This window comes from Sciurus carolinensis, chromosome 17 (assembly GCF_902686445.1).
Source record: "Sciurus carolinensis chromosome 17, mSciCar1.2, whole genome shotgun sequence".
Lineage (NCBI taxonomy): Eukaryota > Metazoa > Chordata > Mammalia > Rodentia > Sciuridae > Sciurus > Sciurus carolinensis.
Genome location: NC_062229.1, coordinates 8,658,738 through 8,678,633, shown reverse-complemented (window position 1 = coordinate 8,678,633; position 19,896 = coordinate 8,658,738). Strand labels below are relative to the sequence as shown.

Here is a 19,896-nt window from a genome sequence, read left to right as displayed (position 1 = left end):
TGTACCTAGAGTGTGGAAATTCATGAAGGCGGAAGGAGAATGCTGGCAGCTGCAGGCTGCAGGAGGAGAAAATGAAGAGAGGGTGTTGATTTTTCATTTTGCAAGAAGAAACATGTCCTGGAGCTGGAAGGTGGTGGTGATGGTTACAATGTAACACGAACGTACTTAACAGTACACTCGCAAGTGGTTAAAATGCTAAACTTTGTTATGTATAGTTTATAATGCTTTCAAAATGTTTATAATGTTTTTTAAAATGTTACGTATAGTTTTATAATGCTTTTATTAGTTTAATTAATAAACATGTCAAAGGCAGGCACTCTTCCATGGCACTTGGAGAAATCACCCTCCCCTCATTTCCATACTCCCTGGATGGGAGCAGCTCACCCTTACTCCTACCCATCCCTCTTCCTCAGTCATTCTGGGACTGAACCCAGGGCCTCCTGCATGCTAGGCGAGCACTCTACTACTGAACAAACCCCAACCTGGTTACAGAATACTTTATCCCATTCAGGAAAATGCAGACTCTACCTTCTCCTGTTCTTGGTAGGATTATTCCAATTCCAGCTCAGACGTGGGGACATTTTATAACCTGGAAGGAGCTAAATATGGGCAAGACTTAGATTCTCAGGAACAGTGTCCCCTCTCCACTTCCGTATCCTGGGCAACTAATATTTGGGTGCTACACGGAAGTTAGAAGTCAGAAAGGACTGACCAGTTCTGTTCGTGTTTGCCAATTGTTCTTTCAGATAAAGGGACTGTCACCCTCCATAATGATCCCCAAGGGGTCAGAGTTGAAAATACAGTGAGAATCACAAAGCTCTCAACACCCAGCCTCCTAATTCTCTCACCAGGGGACAAAACAGAGAAAGAGCATGAGGAGTTAGTTATTCTCTAGAAAGATGAAAATGACTATGTGATTGTGACTCTCAAACTTTAGCGTGCATCAGAGTCACCCAAGGGACTCGTTAAAACACAGATCTCTAGGGATGGGGGGCAGCAGGGTGCAGCTTCTAATGTAGAGTCTTTACCCAGCAAGTGCAATGCCTAGGTTAGATCCCCAGCACCAAGAAAGGGATGAGGAGGGAAGGGAAGGGAAAGGAATGGAAGGGAACAGCTCTTGGGCCCTGCACAGGAGTTTCCAATTCACTGGGTAGGGGTGCAAAAATCTGTATTCCCAACAAGTACCCAGGTGTTCCTGGTACTGCCAATGAGGGAAACACACTTTGAGAGGCACTGCAGCAGAGATTTCTAAAGCACAGTGTGAAATCCATCACATCTCAATTCAAATCCTGTGTGAGGTCAAGAAGGGTGATCCTTGGACCTGCTTCAGATTTTTGTTTCTCATCTGTGCAATGGAAATACAGTGTCCTAGATTCCAGAAGAGGAAAACATAGGGTATATAGCACAGGATGTTCACTCGTTGGTCATGCTACTTATATTACTATTATTACAGGCCTGACTCAGGGAAGGGGTATCCAACAAATCAGGTCCTGCCACTCACCCGTAATGACAAATAGAAAAAGTCATGGGGAAAGAGCAGGAAACTCTAACCAGGGTAGACACACAGGGAGACCAGGGGACACCTTTGCTTAGCTCTGCCTTTAAGGAGCTGACAGTGACTTTCAGGTTTCATTGTGTGAAAGGGAATGAGGGCAGGTGTTGGGGGTTTGCATAGCTAGAGGCTTTGCACAGCTGCCAAAGCAGACCATCTTGACCAGGCTTGGGCTTGTACATCCTCATCTCAGGATTGGGCAGGCAGGACCTTTGTGGTGATAAGAAAGTTGCTGTTGCCCCTCAAGATGCTTATTGATCAGACCTGTTCCTCCTGGAATCTAAAGAGACTCAGCACAAAGGGGACAGATGCAAAATGGAGGCAGAGATTCAGGTGAAAATAAAGAGGCTACGTCCTTGTTACCCTATTACTGGACTTGAGAAGAGATCCTCAATCCTGACATGATCCACGAAGGGCATGAGCTTGGGACTGGGAGGTAGCTCAGTGTGTGCCTAGCAAGTGTGAGGCCCTGGGTTTCTTCCCCAACACTTTAAAAATGTGTGTTGAAGGGGTGGGGGAGACAGGGAAGGAAGACAGAAGTGAGAGGAGGGAGGGAGAACATCCACAGGACAACACCTCAGTGGTAAGAAAGGGGACTCATTTGAAGTCCACTGGGACACTCCATCAAACCAAGGGCCAAGCTGACTAGGAAAACTGACCTCCTTTCCTTGAATCTCAGCGTCTCCCCTACAGGGCTGGATCTATAACCAGCCATGTGAGTTGGTAGCCAGGCAGGTCTTCTCCTACCCTACCTGGTGTGCAAACGGTAAGCAAGGTCCTGCGCAAGACCCTGCATTCCATCCCTGGCAACACACGCACACACACACACACACACACACACATACACACAGGCACACACCATAATAAAAGAAAACATTGAAAGAGACTTCCATTTTGTATTTGTGTGTGTGTGTGTGTGTGTGTGTGTGTGTGTTTTCACATGCTGTGGATTGAACTCAGGGTATCATACAGGCTGGGAGAGCACTCTGCCACTAAGCTACTCCCCATTCTGAAAAAGCTCTTCAGTCAGATCCAGGTATCCCAGTTCTGCGTATCTATCCACAGGAAATGAAGTTAGCATACCAAAGGGATACCAGCGTGCCATTGTTCACTGTGGTACTATTCACAATAGCCCAGGTTTGAAATCTGTAGAGGTTCCCTGTCCCTCAACACAAAAGTGGATGAGGAAAATTTGGTATGCATACACAATGGAGTGTTATTCAACCATAAAGAAGAATGAAATTTTGTTAGTAACAGGCAAAATCAGGGAAGCTCAACTGACTGCATTTGCTTGCCCTCCCACATAAGAAATAAGCAACAGTGTAAAAATGAAAAGTGTATTTAGTAATAGTTGTGACCGAACCTGGAGAGACAGGTAGCTCACCTCCACCAGTCCTATAGAGGTGTTACAGTTTACAGTAGTAAAGGTCACAAACACATCTACATAGATGTAGTGAGGTTCCACTGACTAGAGAACACATCACATTCCTGTTTCCTTGGCACCCACCTAGACAACGGGTTTCCACTGGCAGCATGAAGAAGTTCATCGAAAGAAACAAAAACAAACAAACAAAAAGAAACCTTTTTCTAGGAAATGGAAGACCAAGAGTCAATATGGAGTCTTTAATTTTAAAGGGTCTTTGTTACAATCCTGTCATTTACAGCAAAATGGGTGGAAATAAACGACGTTGTGTTAAGTGAAATAAGCCAGACACAGGAATAGAAGTACCACATGTTCTCTTTCCTATGTGGAAGCTGAAAAATAAAAATTGACTTTAAAGTAGAACAGTGGTAACTAAAGAATGGGAAGGGATTTTGGTTGGGGGAACGTGGTAAAGGGAGATTGGATTTGATTGGTTCCTGCCACATGCACCTATGGAAATTTCATATATCAAGAAGTTCAAGCCAGGAGAGGTGGCTCATGCCTGTATCCCAGCTGCTCCAGAGGCGAGGCAGGAGCATTACAAGTTGGAGGCCAGTCTGGGTGAATTAGTGAGACCCTGTCTCAAAATAAAATAATAAAAGTGCAGTGACACAGCTTGGTGGTAGAAAACTTGCTTAGCATGGATAAATTGTGTGTGTGTGTGTGTGTGTGTGTGTGTGTGTGTATGTATTCTGTGTCCAAATAAAACATAAAACATAAAAAGTGCTGTGGATTTGGGCAGATCACCCCTGGGTCCAGCATGGCAAAATTAAAAAGTTTAAAAAAGAAAAGAAAGATAAGTGTGGTGGACACTACATTCTGCTATTGGAACTCTGGTAATAATGGGGAGAATTTTTGCCCAGTAGATATTTGTTGGCTTATTCATTAATTCCAGGACAGCTGAAAGCTCTGTGCTGCCATGCTCGTTCCAGATGCTGCAAATGCAACAGTACGGGAACTGATGGGAAGCCTTGTCCTCCGGGAAATTTTGCCCATGAGGGAAGCCATAGCACTAGTAAGAAATGTGTGTCGCAGGCACTGTGATATGCTATGAGATGTGTCACCCCACCTCTCAGAGTGCTGCTGGCAGGCAGCTCTGTATTTCCAGCCCTTTTCTGGTTCTTCCCCAGGAGAAAATTATTGCTGTGCTGAATAAATTTCCTGCTCTCTTCCCGAGATTGCAACCAAAGACTGATAATGCCCGACTGAAAACCTGGTCCATTCACCACCATGTGGGTCAATTCTCCAACTACATCTCATCTCCATATCTCTTTGCCAGCTCAGTGGACACCATGTTAGTCATCTTGTTATCACTGTAAACAAAATCTTGACAAGAGAAATGTAGAGGAGGAAGAGTTTATTTGGACACACAGTTTCAGAGGTTCAGTTCACAGTCAGCCAACTCCATTGCTCTGGGCCTGAGATGAGGAAGAACATCATGGCAGAAGGGTATGCTCCATTCCCAGTGGCTAGCAAGTGTGGGGAGAGGGGCCACAGGGAAGATGAACCCTCCCAGGGCTCACCCCAGTGACCCACCTGCCTACAGTGGCCACACAGTCAGTCCATTCAAAGTAGGATGAATTGATTAGGTTACAGTTCTCAAAATCCAATCATGAAACCCCTGAATATTCCTGCATTAACACGGGAGCTCTTGGGGGTTACCTCATATTTAAACCATGGCAAACACTGACATTGGATAGTATCACAGTTCACCTTCAGACTTTCCTAATCTTGTTTCCATCTCATTTCTTTCATAAGCACTGATACCATGTGCATACCCTGATAAATCCGTACATGACAATTTTTGCTTCTGAGACTCCCCTGGTTGCCCAACCTGACGCTGTAAGAGAAGTATCAACTATTAGATGCTCAGGAGAGTAAACATGGGGGAATTGTGTGAGAAAATGTTAAAAGTTTTAGAGTCCTACAGAAAACAATGGGGCAAATTTTCAATGAAAAGTCAGTGAAGATTTGAGCAGAAACCTGACATGGTTTCAGGAGTGAATAATGTGGTTCTATAGAGAATGATCCAACCTTGCATTCCTGGAGTAAAACCCAATTTGGCAGAATATATTCTTTCTTTGTATTCCTTCCTAGTTTTTATTTTCTATAAAAAAATTGTTTTTCTGGTACCAGAGATTGAATCCAGGGGCATTCAATCATGGAGCCACATCCCCACCCCTACTTTGTATTTTATTTAGAGACAAGGTCTCAATGAGTTGTATAGTGCCTCACTTTTGATGAGGTTGCCTTTGAACTTGTGATCCTCCTGCCTCTGCCTCCTGAGATGCTGGGATTACAGGCATGTACCACTGTGCCCGGCTATTTTCTGAACTTATTTTAGTAATTTTTCAGCTTTCAGAATACCTTCGGTTTTATCTTTCTTGAATACTAGAAAAATTGGATATCCTTGTGTAGACATTAGATCTCTCTCTCACCCTGCACAAAAAACAACTCAAAGTGGATCAAAGACCTGAAACTTAGACTATAAACTCTGCAACTGCTATAAGAAAACAGGATCAACAATCCTACATATCAGTGCAGACATTGACTTCCTTAATATAACTCTTAGAACTCAAGAAATAAAACCAAGAATCAATAAGTGGGATGGTTTCAAATCAAAAAGCTCTGTGCAGCAAAGAAAATAATCACAAGCATGAGAAGGGTCTACAAAATGGGAGAAAATCTATGTTAACTACTTTTTTGTTGCACTAGGGATTGAACTCAGGGGTACTTAACACTGAGCTATCTTCCAAATCCTTATCCCAAGTCCTATTAATTTTATTTTTGAAAATTGAGACAGGATCTTGCTAAGTTGTCAGGGGTCTAGTTAAATTGCTGAGACTGCTTGAATTTGTGATTCTCCTGTCTCAGCCTCCTGAGTTGCTGGGATTATAGATGTGTGACACTGTTCCCAGTTTCTGCTAGCTAGTTTTCTGACAGAGTGTGTATAAATATAAATTCAATACCAAACAACCCAATTAAAAAATGTGAAAATGAACTAAATATTTCTCACAAAAGAAATACAGATGGCTAATAAAGATATGAAAACATATATTTGAAAACAGATGCCTAATAAATATATGAAACATCCTCAGCAATACATCAATGTAAACCGAAACTACACTGAGGTTTCATGTCACCCCAGTTAGAATGGAAATTGTCAAAAATAGAAATAATAATAAATGCTAGTGAGGATGCTACAAAAAGGAACACTTGTACCTTGTTGGTGGAACTCCCAATTAGTACAACCATTATGGAAATCAGAATGTGGATTGCTCAAAAGATTAGGAATGGAACCACCCTATGATCCAGCTGTTCTACTCCTTATGTTTATCTAAAATCAGAATACTGTAGGACTACCTGCATGTCAATGTTCATAACAGGGAAATTGACATAGTCAAGTTGTGCAGCCAGTTGAGGGTCTGTCAACAAGTGAGCGGATAAAGAAAACGTAGCATGTAGACACGATGGAGTTTTACTCAGCCACAGAGAAGAAAGAAATTTACTGGAAAAGAATGAGACTGAAGAACATCATGCTAAGTAAAAAAGAGTCAGGCTCAGAAAGTCAAGGGTCAAATGTTTTCTCTCATATGTGGAAGATAGTAAGAAAAAAAGGAATGATAAAGGGGATCTCACTAAAATACAAGGAAAACCCTTAAAAGATAAAGTAGAGAAAATTGTTCCCATCCAGGGAGGAGGGAAGGGAAAGGGTGATACTGGGAATGAAATTGCCCAAGTGATGCTAGGTGCATATAGGAATATATCACAGTTGAGTCTATTTTCATGTATAATTGTAACAAACCAATTAAAAACAATAGAAGGTATACAGGTAGAGTAGAAGAAGGGAATCAGGGGTAGGATGGAGGGAAGGGAAGGAAGATACTGAGAAATTAAATTGATCAAATTGTATTATACACATGTTCAAATACGTCCCAATGAAATTCCACTATCATGTATAATTATAATGCATCAAGAAAAGCAAAGTATTGTGAACCAGGATTATTTTTATACTTAAACATAAAGCACATATTTTCACACCTAAAATAGCGATCTGTCTTCCCCACATCATTAATCAGTGAGAGATGCTGTTGTAACTGGAAATGAATGCTGGAGTTTATTAGAAATGTGGCGTGTGTTCTGTGTGCAACAACCAGGAGCAGAAACAAAGGGGGGAAGTGAGTGGTGAGCTCCTGGCCTCCGGGGGCAGGAAAGGAGCAAGTCCTGAACTTCTCACCTCCCATGCCTTAGTCTTTAAGGATACTCACTCCTGAGATCTGAATGATCGTGAAATACCTGTTCTAACGAGGAGCTTTGCATACTGAGCCCCAGGGATACAGAGGTTGCACGAGTTAGCCTGTGACCGTCCTACTGAAGCAGCCCAGCCCCAGCCAGGATGTAGCAGCTGAGCCTCCTCCCAGAGATGAGCCTTCCTGCCCAGGATTCAGTCCACGTGTCCACTTATCCTGAGAACAGAGCTGCCTTGAACATTCAGGTGAGACGCTGAGCTTCAGGGTTGGAGGAGACAGCTGGGTATCTGATGGCCACTTAGTTTAGGCATTGAAGATGAGGACAGAGGCTTGACAAGAATCTTGTCCCCTGGAAGCAGTGAGGAGAGGACAGGCATGAGAGGATGAGAAGCAGTGCCTGCTGGCCCCTTCTGTCCCTGCCTGTCACCTTTCCACACAGTCTTTGAAGTGTTTCAGTGATGTTCAGATAATTCTGCTGGCCACACATCCTCCCCAAGACAGAGCCCATTTCCTCTGGCACAGAGGTCGGCTCCTCCTCAAACAGGGTGACTATTCCAAAATACTCTGATGTTTACTTGAATTCTTACGGTAGTGTTAGGGAGGGCTTCTGGTTAGTGTATTGGTTTGTTAGGTTTTCCATAAGAAACTACAGTAAACCTGGTGGTTTTCACATTAGAAGTTGATTCTCTCATGTGTCTGAAGTTCACTCGGCAGGAGTGGTTCCTTCCAAGGCATTTTTCCATGGCTGATGGATGACCATCTCCCCAGGGAGGTTTGACATGGTCCTTCCTCCCGGTGTGTAGATTATAAGAATGAGTGCTTACCCTAACGACCACATTTTCACTTAATTACCTTTTCAGTGACCCATCTTCAAATACATTCATATTCTAAAGTATTGGTAGTAAAGATTTCAAAATGTGACTTTGGGGGTGGGTAGAAATCAGCCCCAGCTAGTTCCGCTCGATCTTCTCACTAGCTCTTGATACGTGATTCTACAGAGGGCGTTGGACAGTCCTGAGAAGGCAGCTGTGAGCACTCTGAGGAGGGAAGTAGAGAGGTAGACAGCCTCGCCTGCAGCTTCCTCCGCCCTGTGCTGCCTTTTCTGAAAATATTTTAAACAGGAGCTGCAGGGACAGTGTCACTAACAACAGCAATGGTGACATGTGACCACACCTCACTTCATTCCACCACTAAGTTATGTTGACATTTTGCCACATCCTTTTCTGGTCTATAAAGTGCAGTAATAAAATAACAAGCACACAGAGTTCACTGCTATTGGCCTCTGTTTCTGTTTTGATTCTCCCCAAAGGCATGCCTCCTTAAAAGTGGGAGACCCACGCATGGTTCTATATTGGATATGTAGCCATACACCAATCAGAGAAGGCAAAAATAAATTATATTGTAATAAATTATACAGTGGACTATTTTCAATTAATTAGAAAAAAATTAAATTGATCAACATTACTAAAAGTATTGTGTCAGAATTTCTATGGTAAATGCATATAGAAGATTTCCAATTATCTAAAATGTTTAAAATGCAAAAGAAAATTTGTGGATTTAACAGTTGGGAGAATATTACCAAACTATGAGAGAATAATGTATATCATGGTAGAGTTGTAACTTCCCTAGGGAAGAAAAAACATAATGAAGTGGCAGCCTCAAATATTGCCTATTATTTGTTGCAATAAAAAAAACTAAATTAAAATGGTGAAGTTTGTGAATCTTTTGCTGGTGGTTGTTGGGTAGTCCACATGTCCTTATCCTCTGTATTTTAACTAGCTTGTCTGCATGTCTCCTGATGAAAATAGGCATAACTGTGCAGATTCAAAAATACTTAAATTTTTCTCATGGTGTAGACTTTTTCATACACATTTTTTCTACTTCAGGTGTTCAGGTTTTGTGATTCGTACATCTAATTAGTTTATTATTTAACTCACTTTCCTGCTATGTATGTTATCATATACCTAGGACAAATGATCACTGGTACCACTGATGTTGCTTACTTTTCTGCATAATGAGAATTCCCAGAAGTAGTTTTAGGACAAAAACTCTTCCCTGAAATTTGCATTCATCAAGTTATAAATGTTTTCCTCTTGATTTGACTGTGCCGACCTATTACTTCTTTCTCAGAAATGAGGTGTCATGTACAATTGCACATGGAAATCTCTCTCTCTCTTTCTCCTTCCCTCTCTCTCTCTCTCTCTCTCTCTCTCTCTCTCTCACTCTCTCACCACCTAAAACCAGATGAAAGGCAGTATCAGCACAAGTATCCCACCTTTCCCACGTTGGCTTCTTTTCCTCTATTTCTCATTATTAAACTATCCCCTTGAGTTTTTCCCCCAAATTTACCAAGGTATAATTGCACAAATAAAAATTGTATATATTTAAGACATGCATGTGATCTTTATAGAAGTATACATTGAGAAATCATTAATGCAGCACAGTTAATTAAAACACTGTTGGCAGTTCCTGTTAGCCAAATGAGGACACCAAAGTTTCTCACCCAGTTGACGCGTGTTCCCACCCATGACCCTCTTGCTGGGTCCTGGATTAAATTCAAGGTGTGTGAGTCAAATGTCATACCAATGGTCCTTCCTGTCATAGCTGCTTTTTCTCCCTCAGGAGAGGAAGAACATTTCTCTCAGGGACATTCCTGTTATGAACCCTGATGATTTAAGTCTGTTACTTTGTAAATCCCTATTTTAAGAAGAACAAAAATTTGTGTTTATTTCTCTCTTTTTATAGTAGCTTCTGCATTTCACTCTTTCTCTTATTTAGTTATTTGTTTGTTATTTACTGATCTCATTATTGGGAGAAGTTTCCTTAAGACAAAACAGATAATCTTTTCAACATGATTACCCAGTTTATCTTAGACTTAATTCCTAAAGCAGTTTGCCTGCATTTCCAAGGCAAACTGCTTTAGCAATTACGTCTAAATAAGCTTCCAGTTGATAGGCAACATTTTCTAATACTTGAACTCATCCAGTTGCGTGGATGCTCTCTAGCTGCTACAGTTAACTTAATGGGCAAAATTGGTTCAGAACTAAAAATCAAGAGAATTTTTGGGCTATGTTCAGGAAAAACTATTGAGATTATAAAGAGATTATATGATGTAATATGATAAATTCATAAACATTTGGCAATGCTCGTTCTGTACCGCCCAGAGATTGGTCAAGAAAGTCACCTTGGTAGTCAGATGATCTGAGCTCTGATCTGGTTTTTGCCCAACACTGACGATGTGCCTCATGGGTCTTGTCCTCAGGGGTCCATGAGAAGAAAGCAGGGACTACTTCATTTGGAATTTGATGAGCCCTTCAGATGATTCCAAGTCATGGCAAAATTGAATACCATTACTCTAGAAAACAGATTCCATAAGTTCATTCTGACCTTTCTTTTTCTTTGAAGACTTGGGATAATTTTGAGGGAAAGCCCATGTCATATTCTTAATCTTGGTCTACCCACTTGGCACAATATTGGAAAAAATATTCCATGAAGGCACTGGAGTTTAGAGAAGGTGCGAACAAGTGGAATGGTGGGAGAATGTAAGCAAAGATATTAATATTCTTGTGCTTCACAATAGAAGTGAGAGAAAATTAAGAACATGGACTAACAAACTTTAGAGATGGTGAGATTACTGGAAGTGTTCATCCAAAGATACATGGTGTGTTCCATATTCCCATAGTGTATCAAAATAAAGTCCAAAGTATTATCAAGAATTTTTGTATTACCATGATCATGGTGGACTCTGCTCTTGTTTGTACATAAAACATTAATTCTGTCTTTTCCATTGTGTTCGCCAGCAACATGGAACTCATAAATCAAACAGCTGTTTTTCAGAATTCCTTCTCCTGGGGCTGACAGATGACCCAGCACTGCAGCCTCTCATCTTCATCCTGTTCCTGTCCATGTACCTGGTCACCATCCTGGGGAACCTGCTCATCATCCTGGCTGTCAGCTCTGACCCCCACCTCCACACCCCCATGTACTTTTTCCTCTCCAACCTGTCCTTCACTGAAATCTGTATAAGCACAACAACTATCCCCAAGATGCTGGTGAACATCCAAACACACTCTCAAAGCATCAGTTATACAAGCTGCATCTCCCAGGTCTGCTTTGTTTTGATTTTTGGTGGTTTAGAAAGTTGTCTGCTTGCAGTGATGGCCTATGACCCCTATGTGGCCATTTGCCACCCCCTAAGATACACAACCATCATGAATTCCTGCCTCTGTGTTCTGCTGGTTCTACTCTGCCTACTGGTTACCACTGTGAATGCCCTCCTACACAGTCTGATGGTGCTGCGGCTGTCCTTCTGCACAGCCCTGGAGATCCCCCACTTCTTCTGTGAACTTGTTCAGCTCATCAATCTGGCCTGTTTTGACACCCACATCAATACCCTCTTGATTTATTCAGTGACTAGCCTATTTGCTGGTATCCCTCTCTCTGGGATTATTTTCTCTTATACTCAAATTGTGTCCTCTGTTTTGAGAATGCCATCCATGGATGGAAGGTATAAAGTCTTTTCCACCTGTGGGTCTCACTTGTTAGTTGTGTCCTTATTCTATGGCACAGTTTTTGGTGTGTACATGAGTTCTGCAGTAAGTGACTCTTCCATTAAGAATGTAGTGGCTTTGATGATGTACATTGTTGTCCCTCAAATGCTGAACCCCTTCATCTATAGCTTGAGGAACAAGGAAATGAAAGGAGCACTGAGACATCTCATCACTGGGATGCCTTCACTCTGATCGTGTCATGGGTTTGGGTTTCCAGATTCATTTAAAGTAAGAGAAATAATGGTGACCCAGAGTATCTTACTTATTCATCATCAAGTTCTTCCAGACGTGATTAGATGGCAAGACATCTAATTATATTTCAACTTGGGCTTCAAATCTGCCTGGCTTTTTGTCCCCTGTGTGATGTTTGAGACATGATTTCAAACTCTCAGCTCCATGTTGTTGCTCTGACTCCATCCGACAGAGCTGAGTTGGGGGTTCATTTTAGTGATATTTTATAGATCATTCTCAGAATAAGGACTGTTGTATGAGGTGAATAGGGCAGTCATAGTTTTAAGCAAGGCTGTGGTAATATCTAAAGATCAGATTCAGCCTAGGCTCATGGTTACAGCCACATGGGTTACAGCCACAGGTAGATTTACTATGAGGTAAAAGAACTCAACTTTCATACGTGGGAAGCAATTACTGAGACTTTCCCTGGAAAGCTGTATCCTTATAAGGTCATGTTAGCTTCCACCTTCTTCAGTTTCATTATTTATAAACTTCACAGAATTAGACTATGTCAGGGGTTTGAGATGGTTTTATGTTATCAGGACTCCATTAGTAAAGAAGTTCTCAAAGAAAAGAAAAAATATAACTCTACATGTAATATACTGGGACAATAAATAGAATTATTTTTCACTACAAGAACTTCAGAAGTTGGTAACATACAGTTTCAGAGACTAGGGCTTCACTAAGTCCTGCATGAGGTGACCTCTTCCACAGACATGTGCTCCTCAGAGTCCCCAGGTGGTTGCAGCAGATTCAGGTGTTGTGCCTGGACTTAATACCAGAGGCAGAAAACAGTGCCCTGCCCTGGGTCCACTTGTGAACATGACCTTTCATAGTCTAGGATGAGAGGTCCTTATGTCCAAAGGGGATCTTTGCAGAGAACTTTATCCCAGATCATCTTACTGGGCCCTATGTGTAATGTCTATTTTTATAGAGAGAGAAATTGGATTAACATGGCAGGTTTTTCATGGTCAGTATTGCACACATTTATCCAAAAAATGAACCTGCTGGATCTCTAATGTACTGTTCTCACCCCTCTGCCTGTGGCTCCAGGATGCGTTAGAGCCATGTGCTTCTGTCTGACTCAGAGATGGTTTAAAGATTGTGAATGAGCTCTGCATCTTGGCAGTCCTGCCTTCATTGCTTTTCTAGAGTCCATCATGCTTTTAAGTCTATTGCCCATTTGTTGATTTTCAGTTCACTCTATTTTCACGTGATGAGCAGTGACCATAAAAAAATGTGAAATGGCTATCAATGGATTTTGGGTACCTGTTTTTCTGTAATTTTGAAATAGGATGACAATATTCTCTTTAGTGTTTCCTAGTCAAAATCAAAGGTCATTCTATATTTGGCAGGTAATTATTGGTTAGAAGTGTGTAGCTTATTTTTTTTAGTGCTGGGGATTGAACCCAGGGTTGCTCTATCACTGAGCAATTACTCTTTTCATTTTATTTTGGGACAGGGCCATGTTAAGATACCCAGGTTGACTTCAAACTTGTGGTTTTCCTACCTCTGTCTCTAGAGTAGCCAGTACCACAGATGTGCACCCCAGTGCCTGGCAAGAGTTGAATGTTCTTCAACTAATTTTCAGAAAATAATAATTTGAAAAAATCCATGCCCATTTCCTCAACCATGTATCTTGATAACTCTACATGACAAGCATGACCTCCCCACCAAGCCTGAGTTCCCTGTTAAGCTGTTCATAAGGATCACATGTTAAAATGCTGCCAAATCTCACAGCTATCAGCATGTGTATGTATATACACACCATGGAATAACATTCAGTCATGAAAATAATGAAATCCTGTTGTTTGCAGAAATGAACATGGACCTGGAGGACATTGTGTTAAGCAAGATGGGTCAAGCATAGAATGACAAACAGCACGATCTCGTTCAAGTAGGAATCTAACCAAATTGATAAAGAAGTGGAGAGCAGAATAGTGGTCACCAGATAGAAGGAGCACAGTAGGGAGGGAGGAGAGAAGGAGGTCAATCACTAGGTACAGTGCTCAGGTTTGATAGGAGGAATAAGTTGTGCTTTACGGTACAACTGAATGAATGTAATGAATACAATGTGTTGCATATCTCTAAATAGTTAGAAGACAGAAACATGAATGTGCTCACCAAAGAAAAATGATAACATTTTAGGAAATGGGTATGCTAATTAGCCTGAATTATCTCTAATCAAAATTATCTATACAAAAGAATCAAAACATCACGTACCTCAAAAATGCATACAAATAGTATGAGTAAATGAAAACCAAATTAATAATTTGAATTAAAAAGCAAACTTTACATTTGTTCTTGGCAATTAATCTCCTCCTAGGATAGTTATTCTTCATTACCTTGACTTCTGAACTATTTTCTTGCTTATGGAGATAAATCCAAGAGCCCTTGGGTTTCATCTCCCTCACCATAACATTTTTGCATTTTTTTAAAAAACTGGGATAATTTTTTATTAGGTGTTACTGTCCTTTTGGTGGATCATGGAAAATTGACCTTGTCTTATAGTTCTATCAATAATCTTAATATTTTATCTAGTATTCCTCTTTTGGGAAGAGACTAGGGTTAAGATGGTGAAGGAAAACATCACAGTGCCATCTTGCTCTAAATTCTAAATAATGCATCTTAAAAATTATCATCAATTCACATAGAACGAGTTAACATGGAGTTGGGGGTGAAGTGCTTGACTAACATGCAAAAGGTCCTGGGTTCAGTCCCTGGCACCACACACAAAAATAGGACTGAGCATGGTGTAAAATGTGTTGACAGACGAATATCCTAAAGTTCTTAAATGTGCAAGGTTTAAAAGTGAATACAGATATGGAACAGAATTGCTTTTTAAATAGAGGTCAAAATCTGACCAAATGTGCTAACTATAAGGACACATCTGCACACTACTGCCTTTTGGCGATTGTGTAATTGAATTAACACCTCAATTAAAAATAAGAACCATACTTTCAACTCAGTCTCCACTTGTGAATAAAATTATTGAAACTCTTTTAACAATAATGAAACATTTTTAATAAAATTATAACCAGGGAGTTGTGGTCCTGCTGGTATAGTTGGCATTCAGCCTTAATCAAATAAGTAGATGAGAATATTCTGTGCAAAATTTAAAGAACAAAAATTAATGTTCAGTAAAAATCAGTGATACAGAAGAGAAAACACCCCCAAAAGCTTATATTTTTAAAAATATCTTAGTTAATATTTATAATTACATAATTAATACCCACACATATAAAATACATATTCACACCTAAAATAGGACTCATTGTCCCTGATGCAGTAATTTCATAGAGATTCCTTTGTGTATCCCATAATAAAAATACTGGAATTTATTAGACAAGCGGTGTGTGTTTTGCATGCAAGTTCCATGAAATGGGGATGAGCCATGGAGACGGAGAGAACTGGATGGTGTACACCCCGCCTCACGGACTGGGAAATCTGCTGTCCTGAACTTCTCACTTCTGTAGGTTGGTCTTTAAGGACATGCACTCCTGGGATCAGAGTGAACTTGAAATACCTCTTCTAAAGAGGAGCTTTAGATACTGGGCCCCATACATAAAGAGAAGTAGGAGTCTGCCTCTGAGCACCTCACTCAACAGCCTTGACGCAGTAAGGAAATCACACCAGAACCTCTTCCCACAGGACATCCTTCTTGACCAGGAGCTGCGGACACATTTATCTGACTGCACTTCCCAAAGACAGAGGTTGCACCTTCAATTTCCAGGTGAGATGCTGGACAATATTTCTCTTGAAGTCAACCAGGTAAGACAAAGACCCTTAGCAAATGTTTTGGAAATGGGTAAGTAGAATCAGATCCTGGGAAGTAGTGAGGGGAATAAGGATCAGAAGAGAGAAGCATGATGAAAAACAGCCCCACCCCTCTCCTGCCCACTGTCTGTCCCCCATGACCCATTCTCCTACACGTTTCTCGCAGTACTGACCCAGCTCTTGTTGGCTGGTCTCATCCTCTACCAGACCCTTTTACCTTCAGTGCAGGAATCTGCCACTTCTGCAATGTGATGACTGTTAAAATTTTTCTGAAATTTACTTCTCTTCATATAGATGTGCTGGTGAGGGGGTTTTGTGGGTCTATTAGTTGCCAGGGCTGCCATAACCAAGAACCCAGACTGGGTGGCATTAACAGCAGAAATTTATTTCTCATAGTTCTGGAACCTAGAAGTCTAAAATCATTATGTTGGCAGCTATGGTTTTCAAACATGAGTCTAGGTGGTGCTGCTGCTGTGCCTACATTTAGTACCTTTTCATCCTTTCTTTTCCATCAGATTCCTCAACAACATGGATGCTAGAAATCAAACAGCTGTTTCAGAATTCCTTCTCCTGGGGCTGACAGAGGACCAAGCACTGCAGCCCCTTATCTTCAGCCTGTTCCTGTCCATGTACCTGGTCACCATCCTGGGAAACCTGCTCATCATCCTGGCCATCAGCTCTGACACCCACCTCCACACCCCCATGTACTTCTTCCTCTCCAACCTGTCCTTCACTGACATCTGTATAAGCAACATTGCAGTCCTGAAAATGCTGATAAACATCCAAACACAGACTCAGAGAATCACTTACACAGATGTCTTTCCCAAGTATGTTTTTTCTTGGTTTTTACTGGCTTAGAAAATTGTCTGCTTGCAGTGATGGCCTATGACCGCTATGTGGCCATTTGTCACCCCCTGAGATATACAGTCATCATGAACCCCATCCTCTGCATCCTCCTGGTTCTACTCTCCCTGCTCATTAGTGTTGCACATGCCCTTCTCCACACCCTGATGGTGCTGCACCTGTCCTTCTGCACAGCCACTTCTTCTGTGAACTTGCTCAGGTCATCAAACTCTCCTGTTCTGATGCCCTCACTGACAACATCCTGATATATGTTGCAGCTTGTATGTTTGGTGGTCTTCCTCTCTCTGGGATCATTTTGTCTTATGTTCACATTGTGTCCTCTGTCTTGAGAATGCCCTCATCAGGAGGGAAGCATAAAGCCTTTTCCACCTGTGGGTCTCACCTCTCTGTTGTCTCCTTGTTCTATGGGACGGGATTTGGAGTATACATTAGTTCTGCAGTGACTGACTCATCCAGGAAGACATCAGTGGCTTCATTGATGTATACTGTGGTTACTCAGATGCTGAATCCCTTTATATACAGCCTGAGGAACAGGGACATAAAGGGAGCCCTGAGGAAACTCATTGGCAGTACAGCTACTCCTCTCTAATGTGCCAGGTGCTTTGAACTTGGGTTGATAGAGTAAGCCACAGGGATAGGATTCCTGAGACAGAATACCTAACCCTTCTCTCACTCCATTCTTCTTAAATGTTGGGAAAGCTTAATGCCCTTAAATTTCCCTTGATACTTCTCAATGCTTCATGGCAAATTCTGTGTGTTTTTGAAATATGATTTCAATTTTCTAAGCACAATTTATTTTGCTGAGTGTATAGAGGCAAAGAAGGACATTGAGGTTCTTTTGTCAGCACAGATTTTTATGGTGCAGTCTCAGAGCAGGACAAGTTGAGGAGGTGGACAAGGAAAGCAGACGAAGGTGGGAAAGGAAGAGTTCAACCCATTGGTGCGATGTTATTGTTTGACATGATGAACCAGTTCTGATGCTTTGTAGCAAAACAGGGTCAATATAATAACAATAATATTTACCTCAATATAGTTAGAACATTTGATTTAATCTCATCACAGATACATGATAAGTTTAAGATGATCACCACCCAGTGTACAAGAGAATCAAAGAATCCTATTGTACCTCATAAATATGTACAAATATTTAGACAATAAATTAGAACAAATAATGTGAAACCTTAAAAATAAAAAGAATCACATACAGCAATCAAAGGAAAAAATAAATTTAAAATGACAGAAAAAAAATAAAAACCTCTGTCTCTGTCCTTTGCAACTAACTCCCATCTAAGACATGGAATCCTTATCACCTAGAAAAAGTAAGTTTATTGTTTATGGAGATAAATCCAGACACTCCTTTGGCTTCAGCCTGCTCATCACGCCAGCTTTGCTTTTTATTTTTATTTTTTGTTTGCAAAGATAATTCCATCTAATTTTTCTATTTTATGATCCCAGTGATGACTGTCTATTGCTCTTTTTAAAAAAATGGTGGAGTTGAGATGGTGCTGAAGGACATCATGGAGCCATCTGACCCTAAAAATTAGATAACCTGTTTTGGAAATTATGTATTTATATAGAATATGTGATTATGGAGTAAAATATGACAGTTTCATGTAAAATGTAGATGTTCTTAAATCTCAGATATTACAGTGACATTAAGGCAGAACACATAACTTGTTGATTAAGAGATAGAGTCTGTCCAAGTGTGCCAAGTGCATAGACATGTGTGCATACCACCATCTTCAGAAGGTTTTATAATTGAATTAACTTAATTGAAGATGAAGAACCACAGGTTTATCTCATAATGAGCTAAAAATAAGGAACACTGGACACTGAAAGTTCTGACAGAATTACAAAAGACCGCATGACCTATGTGATCCTACAATATCAATAATCAGAAAAATGATAAATTACACTCCATTTATGTATGATCTTTCAACATGTATATATGCATTCTACTGTCATGTACAACTAATTAGAACAAAGTAAAATAATTAAAAATAACTCTAAAAAGAGAATATGGGCTCTGCCTGTAACTTCTGCATTCAGCAGTCATCAACTAAATTAGAAGTTAGTTTGTAAAAGAAAGAATGGAATTTACAAGTATTCAGTAAACATTAACTGATTTTTAAAAAGAGAAATCATGAGTGTTTGCATTTGGCATTGTCTTTGCTGATGCATGTATTTATATTAATCATACTTATTATATATGTGGGCCACCTTTTCACACCTGAATTTGAATGAGCTTTTCTGATATCAAGACATACACAGAGATGTTTTTATGCATATATTAAATAGAAGGTGGGAATTGACTTAAAGAGTGCCATGTGAAATGTGTGGCAGTCCAAGTAAGAGCACTGAGCAGAAGTAATAGAGAGAACAGGGGGCTGTGTGCGGACCTCAGGGGTCAGGAACTCAGCCTTCCTCAGCTCCCATCTGCAAGGAGGTGTGGAGTTTTTCTCTAAGGATGTTCTCCCCTGGGATCAGAATGACAGTAAGACTGCTGGTCTAATGAGCAGCTTTGAATATTGAGCCACAGGGACACAGAGACTGCAGGAGTCAGCCAGTGACCACCTCACTTGACAGCCCTACCCCATTCAGGCAGTAACAGCTGGGCTTCCTCCCAGAGATGAGCCTCCCTGACTAGTAAAGTCAATCCATGGGTCTCCCTTTGGTGACCAGAACTTCTGTCTTCCCCCTCCAGGTGAGATGCTGGACAACATTGTCAGTGAAGTCAGCCAAGGTAGCTGACGACTGCTTAGGTAGTGCTTTGGAAAGGAGGTCAGGTGTTTTATGAACTCTCCTCCTGGGGAAGCAGTGAGGAGAGGACATGCTTGAGATCAGGAGAAACTGCCTCTTGGCCCCCTCCCAGCTGTCGGTCACCCTCTTGACAAGCTCTCAGGTGCGTGCACATCAGGGCTCCCAGCTCTGCTGCTGCTGGACTCATACTTTCCTCAAGGCCAGGACCCATTTTCTTCTGAGACGAAACCAGTCTCCCTCCAACATAGAGGCTATTTCTAAATGTTCTGGTATTGACTTGAAATTGTGGTGGTATTGAGAAGGGTTGGGGAAGGGTGTTCATTTCCTCAGTTTTCTATCCAAACTAGCACAAGTGGGTAATTGGACAGCAGGAGTTTATTTCCTGGCAGCTCTGGAGGCTGGACTTCCAGCAATCACAGTGTCAGCGGGGTGGTTTCCTCTGAGGCAGTTCTCCATGGCTTGGGAAGGACCGTCTTCTCCCCACAATGC

The 19,896-nt window shown here is 41.2% G+C and overlaps 1 protein-coding gene and 1 pseudogene across 1 annotated transcript; both read left to right on the top strand.

Annotated features, from left to right (window-relative positions):
- Positions 1–3,894: 3,894 nt before the first annotated feature.
- Positions 3,895–11,967, top strand: LOC124967953 (olfactory receptor 7G1-like). Its single transcript, XM_047530377.1, has 3 exons — positions 3,895–3,990; positions 4,106–4,207; positions 11,026–11,967. The coding sequence occupies exons 1-3, from the start codon at positions 3,895–3,897 to the stop codon at positions 11,965–11,967; spliced, it is 1,140 nt and encodes a 379-aa protein (XP_047386333.1).
- A 4,344-nt stretch (positions 11,968–16,311) lies between these two features.
- Positions 16,312–17,236, top strand: LOC124969383 (olfactory receptor 7G2-like; annotated as a pseudogene).
- The last annotated feature ends 2,660 nt before the right edge of the window (positions 17,237–19,896 follow it).